At 33.8% G+C, this 13302-nt stretch overlaps 1 protein-coding gene across 1 annotated transcript; it reads left to right on the top strand.

Annotated features, from left to right (window-relative positions):
• The first annotated feature begins 3410 nt into the window (after nucleotides 1-3410).
• CLEC4D (C-type lectin domain family 4 member D) lies at nucleotides 3411-12451 on the top strand. Its single transcript, XM_081310322.1, has 6 exons — nucleotides 3411-3543; nucleotides 5334-5426; nucleotides 8256-8357; nucleotides 9079-9230; nucleotides 10796-10911; nucleotides 12002-12451. Exons 1-6 carry the CDS (start codon nucleotides 3516-3518, stop codon nucleotides 12147-12149), a joined length of 639 nt encoding a protein of 212 aa, XP_081166448.1. The 5' UTR covers nucleotides 3411-3515; the 3' UTR covers nucleotides 12150-12451.
• Nucleotides 12452-13302: the final 851 nt, after the last annotated feature.

Below are 13302 nucleotides of genomic sequence, written 5' to 3'. Positions count from 1 at the left end.
CAGAGTTCTACGAAGAGAGTTCTGCTCTCTTCCTACAACTAATTCTCTTCTAGGTCTAATTTGGCCTCAGGGGCTGAGTGTTCCTGCCTGGAAGTTGCTAATTTCATTGGGAAGTCTGGATCTCAGGTGTATACCAAGAATTCTTCTTGTGGGGACATGGAAGCCAAACCACACGCTCTGCTGCCCACAAACACATTCTTCCCAGGGTTACTCCTGAGTGTATTCACATCTATCTGTTCAGATTCTCAACTTGCTTCAGTTGGTCAATGAGCTGCAAGACTCAGAGGAGTAAAGAGTTGGAATCCCCTTTGCGTTTCTGACAGGATACCCCTGGGTAGAATCTTCTCTGTGCCTGTTTCACTCACGTTCTGCTAGACCACAAGGTAGGTGCTTGCTGAAATAGTGTGGCAATGTTTGCTATGATTTCCCAGATCCCACAGCAGCAGTTGTAGCATGGCTGCCTCAAGGTGATTTCTGCCTCAGCTGTCTGTAGCCAGCACCAACAGCACAGGGCAGCCTCTGCATCAGCCAAGTTCAGGCTATTTTTTCTGGGATTTCTGTACCAAATCTGTGTTTCTCTCTGTGTTCTCCTGACCTCACTGTTTCTGTGGCTGCTACCACATCTATCTTGGTTCCAATGTACTTTTTCTTCTTTCTTTAGTATACCAAAATTTCGGAATCTCTAAGATGCTCTGACTGATCAGAATTGAATTTTAGTGAAGTCCCTCTTTCACCCAGCTTGCTGAGAAACAGTACTACCTCTGCTTGAATCCCAATCCACAGAGAAATTAGGAATGCAGCCTTCCTGTGATGTATCATCTTGCATCTCCTTGAGGTATTACGTGATCTACTTGTTTTTAAAATTGATCTACTGTTTGAATAAATAAATGTGAAATGGCTAAGTGTTAAAACAAACATTTGAAGAAAACTGAAGTAAAATAAAATATTACCTCACAGATGGATATTTGGTATATCATAATAAATGTAAGTTTATCAAAATTATTTCAGCTAAATTTTTAGTCATTAAGTCACAAGAGCTTGACCACATAGTATATCAATAATTTCATAACATTCAATTTCTGGAATGCAATAAACCACTTATTTTCAAAGAGATTTCTGAAGAACCAATGTATCTTTGGGGTACTGCATTTTCCTCTAACACTATCTTTTTTTATCAATACAATTTATCTTTGATTATGTTTAGATTGGACAATTTATTATAAGCCTTATGCATTTTTTCCCTCTTGAAATGTGATGGTGTGCTGTCTCCTCCTCCTCCTCCTCCTCCTCCTCCTCCTCCTCCTCCTCCTCCTCCTCCTCCTCCTCCTCCTCCTCCTTCTCCTCCTCCTTCTTCTTCTGATTTGGTGTGCTGTATTCTTAAAAGCTGTGAAGAACTTACAAAGTAGGAATTTTCTGGAATGAGACATGCTTACCTAAATGAAATTTATGACTATTATTATAAATTCTAGTTTATCAAGGAATTCTGCAACTATAAAATTATGATATAGTTTAATTTCTGTCTCTCTCCCTTTGCTGTTTAAAATCTTTTTGCAAAAAGGAGGTCATACTGTTCTAATTTTGATATTTAAAACCTTTTGCAAAAAGAAGGTCATGCTATTCTTAAATACCACACTGTCTTAATATTTATATTTACTGGTTTATTTCCTTATTTAAATATTGAAAGTAAAAATTTACTATGAATTCAACAATTTTCACAATCATTATTTCTAGGAGCCATTTATTCTGGTCAAAATCAATGAACATTTTACTTGACTCACAGAATTCAACATATAAACATACAATAGGATCTTCATTAAAATTACATTTAGAATAAATAAGAATATTTTAAATAAAATATTAATATGTTAATAATAAATTTGAATGAAAAGTTGTTCTTATAGTACTAACATTGTTTTTCCTATATGATCATATGATCGTTGATCATACAAATTCAGGAATGTTAGAAAAAAGTTCAAGTCAACATTCAACTATTAGATGGTATTCCATAAACTGGAGTAAAACAGCAGATATTAAAAACATTCCTAAATAGAAGCTGAACTTTTCAGTGCATTCATAGTGGAAGCTATAATTGATATTTTCATATCTTACTATATTTTAGTCATATTATTTTATTCCTGATGTTTGGCCTCACCTTGGATCTAGACCATAGTGAGTATATTCATCTATAGACTGAAACCTCTGAAACCGTGAGCTAAAACAAGCTTTTCCTCCTCTATGTTTTCCTTATCAGGTCTTTTGGACACAGTGAAGAAATAACTTACTAAAACAGGGCTATATTCTGGAAACTGGACTTTAAGAAAGCTCTCTAAAGTGCTAGGCACTTGCATTAGTCACCATGAGCCACTAAAATAAAGTATCAGAGATTGGATGCGGAGCAAACACTCAACCTCACAGTTATGAAGGTGGAAGTATGAGATCAGGGTGCCAATGTAGGCAGGTTCTGGTGAGGGCCCTCTTCAGGTTTGCAGATGGTTGTTTCTTTCTGTAGCCTCACATGAAGAGAATGAGGGGGTGGGAGGGGCTGGGAGAGAGACAGACCAAGATATATCAAGTGCAAACTCTGAGCGCTTTTTAAAAGGGCACTGATTCCAGAATCAGTGTGGAAGCCAAACCACACACTCTGCTGCCCATAAACATGATACTCATTATTTTATCTAATCCTAAGTGTTGCCCAAATATCCTATCTCCAGATATCATATGGGGGGTTAGGGTTTTAATCTAACAAATAGTCACTTCACTGTAAGTGAAGTCAGGGGCCCTGTTGGTGTCTATCACAGAATCTTCCATTTTCTTTTTCTTTGCCTTAGAAATCCTATTTTTTTCTCACCTAAGAAGATCCTGGAATTTAATGAACAGTTTTTACCACCTTTTCCTCAATTCCAAAACAAAGACTTCTGTGTCTTCACATCAACGGACATTCAAATACCTTAAAAGCTTTTGTTCATTGCTCACTTGTCTTTGCCATCTAGAAGAAAATATCTCACTTGGTTCAAAGAAATTCACAGGGCAGTGTTTGCACCATGCATATAACTGCCTTTGAGCAGACAATATCCAGGAAAAGAAAAAAAGATGAGGGGATGAGTATTAAGTTTTTATCTGCCATAATGGTTATTTCCTTTAGGGTATTAATAATGTTTTGTCTAGATGAACAAAAACAAATTGTGAAATGTTACATGACGCACCAAGGATCTCAGTATACTTATGGAAGTGTCTACCAACTCTTTTGGGGCATTGCTTTCTCAATTTCCTTCTTCGCTTTGCCCCATCTGCCTGAATGAATCAAGGGAAACCCCAATTTTTGAAAAGACTTCTTCTTTTGAGTCAACTGTTATACTGGGAACTTTCTGACCTCACCAGAAAGTTAAGATTGGTGTTCAGTCTCAAGTATTTATGAACATATTTCTCTATTCACAGAAATATATACCCTGAAAAAAAAAAAAAAGGACGAGGTTCCTGGTCCTCTTGACCACTGGTCAACATAGAGTAAACACACAATGATGCTTGAGGAAGCTCAGAGGAAACGTGAGTACTTTTTTCAATTTTAAAGAGGCAGAGGAAATGATAACTAAGAGTTAACAATGTGAATTGATGATAATTGCAAAGATCAAAGATAGTGATGAGAAGGAGCAGTGGGAGAAAATGAGGATGACCTTGGTGAAGAGACAGATGAGTTGGGTAGCAGAAAGTTCTTTCCAAAATGTAGGTTGTACCAAGAGAGGAATAATAAAAGTATAAGAGAGAAGTAAGGTGAAAAGAAAGAGAGTAATTTGGGAAGATTCTTTAATAAAGGCTTTTATTAGTGCATTGTAGTTATATACAAATAGGGTTTCTTTTTGACACAAACATACACGTGTGGAATATCATTTGCTTCATTTTAGTCCCCAGTATTTCCTCTTTCCCTCCTCTCCTCTCTTCTTCTGTTTCTCTTTCTCTATTTTACTTGTCATTCTTCTATTTATTTATTATTTTTAATTGGTGTGTTATAGACATACATAAAGGTGAAATTCAGTGTAATATATTCATTTTTGTACATAGCATAACTTGGACAACTTCATTCTGCTTGGATGGATTCTTTTAAGGGGGAGAGAGAAGGAGGGTGTAGAAAATAAATAAATAAATAAATAAATAAATAAATAAATAAATAAATAAATCCCCCCCCACACACAAAAAGAAATACACTGCCTCAGGCTCACAGTATATCATAGGCTCTGACTCTGATTTTGTTTGACTTAAAGGACACCAAAAGATTTGTGTTGCAAGAATATTAAATAATAGTTTAGAAAAATATAGAGAATTGATGAAAAATTATTTAAATTTAAAATTAAAGTTTTGCTTAATCTCATCAACCCACCAAGGTGAACTTTAATGGAATCACATTATACAGTGGTCCTGAAAAATGCCTTTTCATGTAACAACATGTCTTGGGAATTTTTATGCTAATACATAATGATATGCATAATTATTTAGCTGTTACATAGAATTTCATTATATACACTGATTGTAATTTAGAATATCTGATATTGATAACACATATGTAAGTGTTAGATCCTTTTTTTGACAACTATTTGATGGTGTTCCATAAACTGAAGTAAAACAGCAGCTATTAAAAACTGCAATACACATTCTTTTATTTGTAGCAAATTAATGAGTTTAAAAATGGATACGATCTACTGACTTGATACTTATGAAAGATTTTTTTTTTATTTACAGTCTCAGCAGCATTTGTTTCCTCACTGTGGGTACTTATTTCCTCACATCCTTGCCAACACTGCAATTTTTACTTTCCTTCTACAAGTCGATATGAAAAATCACACTACAATATTATAGTTCATGTTTCCTGATTGAGCATACCTTGATAACCATTTATAATTTCAGCAAATTATAATTTTGGCATGTTTTCTGCTCAAAGCTTTGCTCAGTTTTCTAATTGATTTTGAAATTCTTTATACAATATGGATTGTAATATTGGGACAAGACTTTTCTTTCATGTATTCCTTATTGTTTTAGGTTGTTTTGTTACATAGAAGTTTTAATTTTTATGTACTCAAATTCTCAACTTTTTATGGATTTCAGGTTTTTTTGTCTTGCTTATAAAAAATGTTTCCTATTCCAAAATTATAAAAATATTCACATTTATTTATTTATTTACCAGTAAGCTCTAAAATCAATATATTCACAAGAAATATTTAAGCTATCCTCTAGATACTAAAATGTTTTGGCTGTTCTTACATTTAGCTTGCTCCTTGGTAGAACTGCCTTTCTTACACTTTTTGGCCAAGTTATCTAACCAGTTTCTTTTTTTTTTTTTTTAGGACAAGGAGGCCGGCATTCCCAGCTGGTCACTTGGGTCTTTGCAATTATTTGCATCTCTCTTCTCAGTGCCTGTTTTATTGCAAATTGTTTTGGTAAGTTATTAGCTAAGGTGGAACTCTTATTGAATTATTTCTTGAAAACAACTTTCATAAGGTTAATCCTAGCCTTTTACTGTTTTGATTTTCCCCAACATATAAATGTATAATACATTCAGTGTCTTTGATTTAAAATTTAGACTTACCTAGTTGCCTTTTATTGTTTGATGGTGCTATCTTGTGCCACAGAATGAAAGACTATTTTAGGTACTTATAAAAACTGGTGAAAATAGTAAAGTTTTGAAGTGGAATTACAAAGGACTGCATCTTATGAGTAGGGAGTAAGCAGAAAAAAACAACTTTCTAATGTATTGACTTTGAAAGGGAGAGCAAGGTTGGATGTTCCCCTCCATTCCCTTCTCTGCCTCCCTTCTTTCTTTCCTTCCCTCCCTCCCTGTCCTTCTTTTCTTCCTCCCTCTCTCTCTCTCCTTCCCCCTCTCTCTTTCTTTCCCTCCCTCCCTCCCTCCATCTCTCCTTTCTTTTTTTTTTTTAAAAAAACACTTTATTGAGAAATGGTTGACATATAAAAAACTGTGAATACTTAACACACACATATGAAGTTTGAGGATAAGTATATATTTATGGAACCATAAGTATCATCGCAACCATAGGAAAACTTGTTTTTTATGATATCAAGACCTAAAATAAAATTATTAAAATAAAAATAATATTACACAGGTACAAAAACAAACAGACTAGAGGAAATAATAGAGATCTTAATTACATATCCTGCATACATAAACTTTTTATATAAAAACAGAAGGGAATATTGCATAGTTATGAGAAGAGGATAAAATTTTGCTAAATTAATATTTAAACCCATTAATTTATCTATATTTAATAAATGAAACTAGGCTCCTGCATCACACTAAGTACAAACATCCATCCAAATTGGATTATTGACCAAAATGTGAAGAGTGAATTAATTAAATCTTAAAAAGATAAATGGAGAATGTCTTTATGATCTTGTTAGGGCAATGATTTCTTAAATCACAAAATGCGCATATAAAATAAATACAGCTTTAACAAATTATAATACATTGAAATAAGAGTTACCATATAACAAGATAACGAAGTGGAAACAGAAAACCCTAAAAGAGAACATTTGTAGTCTATACAACTAATATATGTGACATCTATACTACAAAATCTTTTCAATTCAATAGAAAAAAATATCTACAACACAATAGCAAAATTTTAAACAGTACATTATAAGAAAAATGATAGTCAAATAAACACAGGAAAGTCAACTTCATTAGTCAGGAGAAATGCAACTGCAACTCACAATGAGATACCATGCAAACATTCCAGGATGGTAGTGATTAAAAAATCTGGCACTTCCCAATATTGTTGATGCTATGGAAAATTGGACCTGAACTGCTAAAGACTTGGGGCTTCTGTGAGTGTGAAGCAGACAACATCTTCGGAAAAGTGTACCATGATTATAGTTTATAACACGTTTATGCTTCCTTATCAATTGCACTTCCAGGGATTTACCTTACAGAAATGCATGCTTATGTGCTTTAGAATGGTGGTGAATATTACTCAGAGAAGCATATTCACAACAGCCAAACACTGTAAATAATACAAATGTCTACTAGAAGTAGAATAGATAAATATGTTTTATACATTACTATAGCAAAGAAATGGATGAGTTATTGCACCTGCATTAGCATGGATAAATTCCAGAAACAATACTGAGCAGAAGATTAAAACCAAAGGAATACATTCCATGATTACATATGGTCTTGGATTACATTATTAAAGTGGTAAAATTGTGAAGAAAAGCACTTTAAAAGTCATGAAATGGTTACCTTACAGAATAAGTGGAATGCATTTGGGTTCTGAAGGCCACTGGCAATATTCTATTTCTTGAGTAGGACAAAATACCTGGAGTTTAACATGTTATTATTACATGTTACAATAGTTTTCTAAACTGTACATTTATGTTTTCCACTTTCTTTAAAGCATTTGGCCATATTTCAGAGAAAAATTACTAATAAATATTAATATCAAATATAATTTTCAACAATTGGTTTTTAAAAAATATTTAATTGATTTTTATTTTTTAAATAAATGACAGTGGAATGCATTACAATTCTTATTACATATACAGAACACAATTTTTCATATCTCTGTATATAAAGTATGTTCACACCAATTCATGTCTTAATACATGTACTTTGGATAATGATGTCTATCACATTCCACCATCATTGCTAACCCCCGCCCCCTCCCTTCTCCTCCCACCCCTCTGCCCTATCTAGAGTTTGTCTGTTCCTCCCATGCTCCCCCTCCCTACCCCATTATGGGTCAGTCACCTTATATCAGAGAAAACATTTGGCATTTGGGTTTTTTTTGGGAGGGGATTGGCTAACTTCACTTAGCATTGTTTTCTTCAACGCCATCCATTTACCTGCAAATGCCATGATTTTATTCTTTTTTGTTGCTGAGTAATATTCCATTGTGTATATATGCCACAGTTTTTTAATCCATTCATCTACCGAGGGGCATCTAAGTTGGTTCCTCAGTTTAGCTATTGTGAATTGTGCTGCTATAAACATTGATATGGCTGTGTCCCTATAGTATGCTGTTTTTAAGTCCTTTGGGTATAGACTGAGGAGAGGAACAGCTGGGTCAAATGGTGGTTCCATTCCTAGTTGCTTTCAACCAATTCACTTGTTGCTGGCACAAAGAAACTGAATAGGAAGAAAAGAGAATGTGTGGGCTTTAACTATTAGAGTAAGAGAAAATTTAGACTGCTTTAATTTTTCTATTAAAGTTGGTTATGTAAAGAAAGGAAACTAAACTTTTCTTTCTTGACAGTGACATATCACAATTTTTTATGTAAGAGAGGAATGCAAAGGTTCAAGTTACCAGAGTATCATATGAAGCTAACATGCATCAGAGAAGAATCAGGACTAAAAGGTATAGATAGCAGAGAGCATAAATGAATGTCTTCTTATTTTCATTTCTATTCAAATTCATAATTTGACTTAAAGAATATAAGCAGTAAGCCAAGGAGGAGTAAAATAACATAAAGAAGAATCTAGCATAGAGGTGAATATATAAGTAAACTGGGAAAAATATTTCTCATGACTACACTCAGTGGAATAACTGGAAAAAAATATAACAACACAATTCATGGGCTATTTTGACATCCAAAATATAACATGAATTTAATTCCAATTTATTATATGGACAGATTCTTCTTAGACTATATAGCTCAGCTGAGATATCTTTTTCTCTTTTATTTGCAGTCTCATTTAAGAGAATGGAGAAATGCTTGAGTTTTAACAGATTTTCTTTTGACTCCTTCTGATAAGATGTCTTGCAAAAGACTTTAAGGAAACACTTTATATTTGAAAGTAAATAGATAGACATAGGGACATTGTTTTTGAAGAGAATAGTCTGCAATTTTCTCATCGACATTATGTGGTTTCAGGTGCTATTATATTATTTAGAAGATATTTAGAACTTAGTTTTTTGGAATTTTGCTGGGGGGTGGGAAATGGGAGATAATGATTGTGGTAATCCTGGTATTGCTTACACAAATGTTAAATGGATATTAAGTCATAGAATAGTTATGCAATTTGTCACAGATGAAAAAAAAATTTTTATCTAATTTCCATTTCAATTTTCACCTGAGGAGATACCTGGAATTGCTGTCCTATTGGCTGGAAAGGCTTCCAGTCCAACTGCTATCTTCCTTTTAATGACAACAAAACATGGGCTGAGAGTGAAAGGAACTGTTCAGAGATGGGAGCCCATCTGGCGACAATCAGCACAGAAGCTGAGCAGGTTTGTCAGGGACTCTACCGCAGTTTCTCTACTGCTTGAATCTCTTTTCAGGGAAAGAATTTCTCTGCTCTTCTAGGCCTCTGGATCTTTTCTTCATCTATTCCATATGCTTGGTAGGCCTTTTCTTCTTCTCTCATTTTTTTTCTTCTTTCCTTCCCTCCCTCCTTTCTTCCTTCTCCTTCTCCTTCTTCTTCTTTGGGGGTACCAGCTATTGAATTGAACCCAGGGGCACTCAATCACTGAGCCACACCCCCAGCCCTATTTTGTATTTTATTTAGAGACAGGAGTCTCACTGAGTTGCTTAGCATCTTACTTTTGTTAAGGCTTGTTGAATTGGTGATCCTCCTGCCTCAGTATCCTGAGTAGCTGGGATTACAGGCATGGGCTATTGCATCCAGGTAAACTGTGGTTTTAATAGTAAAGCCCACCATATGTTACAGTATACTTCACCATTTCTCTGATAATAGAAACATTACATACATGTGGAATTATATAGTAATATATACATCTATATGTGAAACATTTTTTACATGTTAGAAAATTAACGATTTTTCTTTATATTGTCAACTGCTCATCTTTCCGGGTTTTATTCAAGCGTTATCTCTTCCAGAAAATGACTCTGATGACCTTCCCTACTCCACCATCCGTATTCTAAGTTGTAGGTACAGTTGTAACTCATTTGCAAGTGAGGTCGTAGCATTTACTCTAGTGTACTAAAATGTCTGTTTGCTACACCATCTCTTCCATTGACTCCTACTTGGGAAAGGGCTGGAGCCTTACTTTACTCATCTTTGCATCTCTAGTGTTCTTTCCAGAGCCAGGTAGGCACACTGGATAAGACTTATTAAATGTTTGGTAAGTATATGAATAAACAAGTGATTAATCAGGATTGATATAGCTTCTCAAGATAAAGTACAGACAAAATGATTGAGATGTATAGTTCTAATTCCAAATAAAGAAATCTTTGGGTAAGTTCAGTTTTTCAAAGATGAAACTTTTTTTAAATTTTTTTATGTATTTTATTTTTTATGTTTTTTTTATTGGTTATTCAAAACATTACAAAGATTGCAGAATCACATTGCATGGAAATGGAAGGAGACCCTCAAAGATGAAACTTATTTCCTCATATATTTATGGCTCAGATTCTATTCTTTTCTTAATCAATAATTTCCTTGAGGATTTTATCTCTAAGTCTTTTCCATCTATAGGTTTGCTGCTGTTCAAATAAATGTAATTTAAAGAAACAATTAAAAAAGGCAATTTTAGAAACAAAAGCCTCTACAAATAAAATGCTATTAAGCAGGTATTGAGAGGGCTTCAAGTATGAGCTCATTTAATCTAAACAGTAACTCTATGAAGTAGTAAGTTGTTCCTTTCGGAGATGAGAAAACTGGGGATTCAGTAAGACAAAAGCATTTACGAAAATCTTTAGAAGCGGGATTTGAAAACAGACCTGATATCAAATCTTTGTACTAAACCAGTAATCTATTTGACTTCTCTTTCTCAACAAAACAGCTATGGCTTAAGTTCAAATATATTTATAAAAATCTATATTTTGTGTGCAGAACTTTACGATTAAATTTTTGGATAGAAGATTTTCATATTTCCTGGGACTTACAGATGAGGATATGGAAGGTCAATGGCACTGGGTGGACCAGACACCATTTAATCCACACATGGCGTGAGTATATTGGTTGGGGCTAAGGGGACTTATAGCAAATGTGAGAAGATGTAGCAAGAAGAATTCATTGTAGAGTGGAATACACCAATGTAAAATATTTACTCAGAATAGAGCAGTGTGGATCAAGTAGCCTCTGTAGGCCACACCCAGTTGCAGAATAATCCTGACTTTAGCAAAATTTTTGGTATTTTTATTTATTCAATATTGATGGAAGAATGGATAGCTTAACAGTTATTTGAGAAAATAGTCCTTAAACTTGACATTTGTATAAACAACATAATATGTATGTCTTCACTATATATATAAACAACATATATATATATATATATATATATATATATATGTCTTCACTATCAGTTAAGAGTATACTACTGTATATGTATGTGTGTGTGTGTGTGTGTGTGTGTGTGTGTGTGTGTGTGATTCAATCCCCAGTATGTATACTGGGGATTGAATCCAAGTACATTATACTACTGAGATATACTTCCATTCCTTTATTTTTCATATTGAGACAGGGTAGTATTAAGTTTCCAAGGCTGACCTTGAACATAGTTGTGATCTTCTTGAGTCTTTGGCATTACATGTGTGCCACTATGTCCTGCTGATAAAAATTATTATTGAGAATTATAGCCTGTTTTTCTTCTGTGAAACCAATATTGTCTAATATAAATAAACAAAATCACAAAGTACAATTACAATGTTTTAGCAATCACAAGAATAAAGTAAAAAGAAATAGTAAAAATTATTTTAATAATGCTTTAATAATCATGAATAATATATTTAACCCAATAATCCAAATCTTGTTTCAATGTGTGATTAACAGAAAACTATTAGTAAGATGTTTAAACCCTTTCTTTTTGTACTAAGTTTTCAAAGTAAGGTGTACACAACACTTAAACACATCTCATATGGAGAGGTCACATTTCAAGTGCTCAATAGGTGCTCAAGAGTCACATCAAATAGTGACTCTTGCATTGCACAGTGCAGCTCTAAAGTGTTCAATATGGACATTTTCTCTGACATGGTCCCCTGATAACTATATCTGTAATCCATATCATCTATATCTCTCTCTGTTTCTTCTTTCTTTCAGATTCTGGCATGAGGATGAACCTAACAACTTTCAGGAAGAAGACTGTGTTGTCATTGTTAATGCCCAAGATAAATGGGCCTGGAATGATTTTCCTTGTAACTTTGAGACAAGTAGAATTTGTAAGATACCTGGAACAGTATTCAACTAGAAACCTACAAAGTGATCCTTGTGATGGAAACAGAAAAGAAAAACCAAATCAAGCAGGGCAGAATGTAAAGCATCATTCAAACAGAGAAAATGTGGAGTCATAGAGCATTTTTCAGTCAGAATGCCCTTATTTATTTTTGTTCAACTCATTCAAGATTGTGTGTGTGTGTGTGTGTGTGTGTGTGTGTGTGTGTGTGTGTACAGGATAATGTGATTTTGTGTGGTGTTTTCATGGAAAGAATCATCTATTCCATGAGAACCAGTTTCATTATCTTTGCTTTCTTGATACTATCTCCAGGTAATTACTTTTTGTTTGGTATGCATTGATTATATATCTAACAGAATCACTTGAATAAAGCAATCTTTTTGTCATTTTTCTCTTGTTTTAATTCTTAACTCTTAGAATTCTTAACTGGTAGTGGTGAATCATTTTTTTTTTTACCCATGTATCACAGACTTTGAAGTATTTATGTGATATTTTTATTGTTTGATGTTTCATTTTCAGACTTTGAAGTAATATCATTATACTGACATTTGTGAGTGAAAATTTTCCAGAACCACAGTATAAAGCAGTTCTAAATTATGGTACTGCACAGGTAGAAAAACAATGAATAACCTCCTTACTCCACTCTAAATAATTTTGAAAGCAGAATGTATCAAGCTGACTTATTATCATTTTTAGTGGAAAAGCCCATTATTGGCCACTTGAACCAAATACCTTCAATTCTATAGGATTGAAGGAAAAATATCCTTGGGAAGATAAAGAGCTCACCTTTGTATTGCTTGCTCATGATAATCATTACTATGGCTGAGATCTATCTTTTAGTAGAGATGAAATGTATTCCCTTTGGAATTATAGGAAAGTTACTGGGGATAATTTGGCTCTTAGATAACGGTTAAAATTTATTACTTATTTGGAGTTCCACTATATTGGTGTCTTCATTTTCACATGAAGGAAAGAGTCACATTTTAACCCATTCATTTATATTGTTAAAATATTTTAGAGCTATAAAGCTACAGTTCAAACTAGAAAGGAAGTCATTGTTTTAACCTCTTAAAATTGTTATGTATGTAGTACCACTAAAACTACATTAGTCCCTTGCAAGGGCAGTGCTCTCAACTGGCCTAATTACTTTCCCTCAGGCCCCACTTAT

This window comes from Spermophilus citellus (assembly GCF_964194105.1).
Source record: "Spermophilus citellus genome assembly, chromosome: 10".
Lineage (NCBI taxonomy): Eukaryota > Metazoa > Chordata > Mammalia > Rodentia > Sciuridae > Spermophilus > Spermophilus citellus.
The sequence above is the reverse complement of the archived record's forward strand: the minus strand, read 5'-3'. Positions and strand labels throughout refer to the sequence as shown.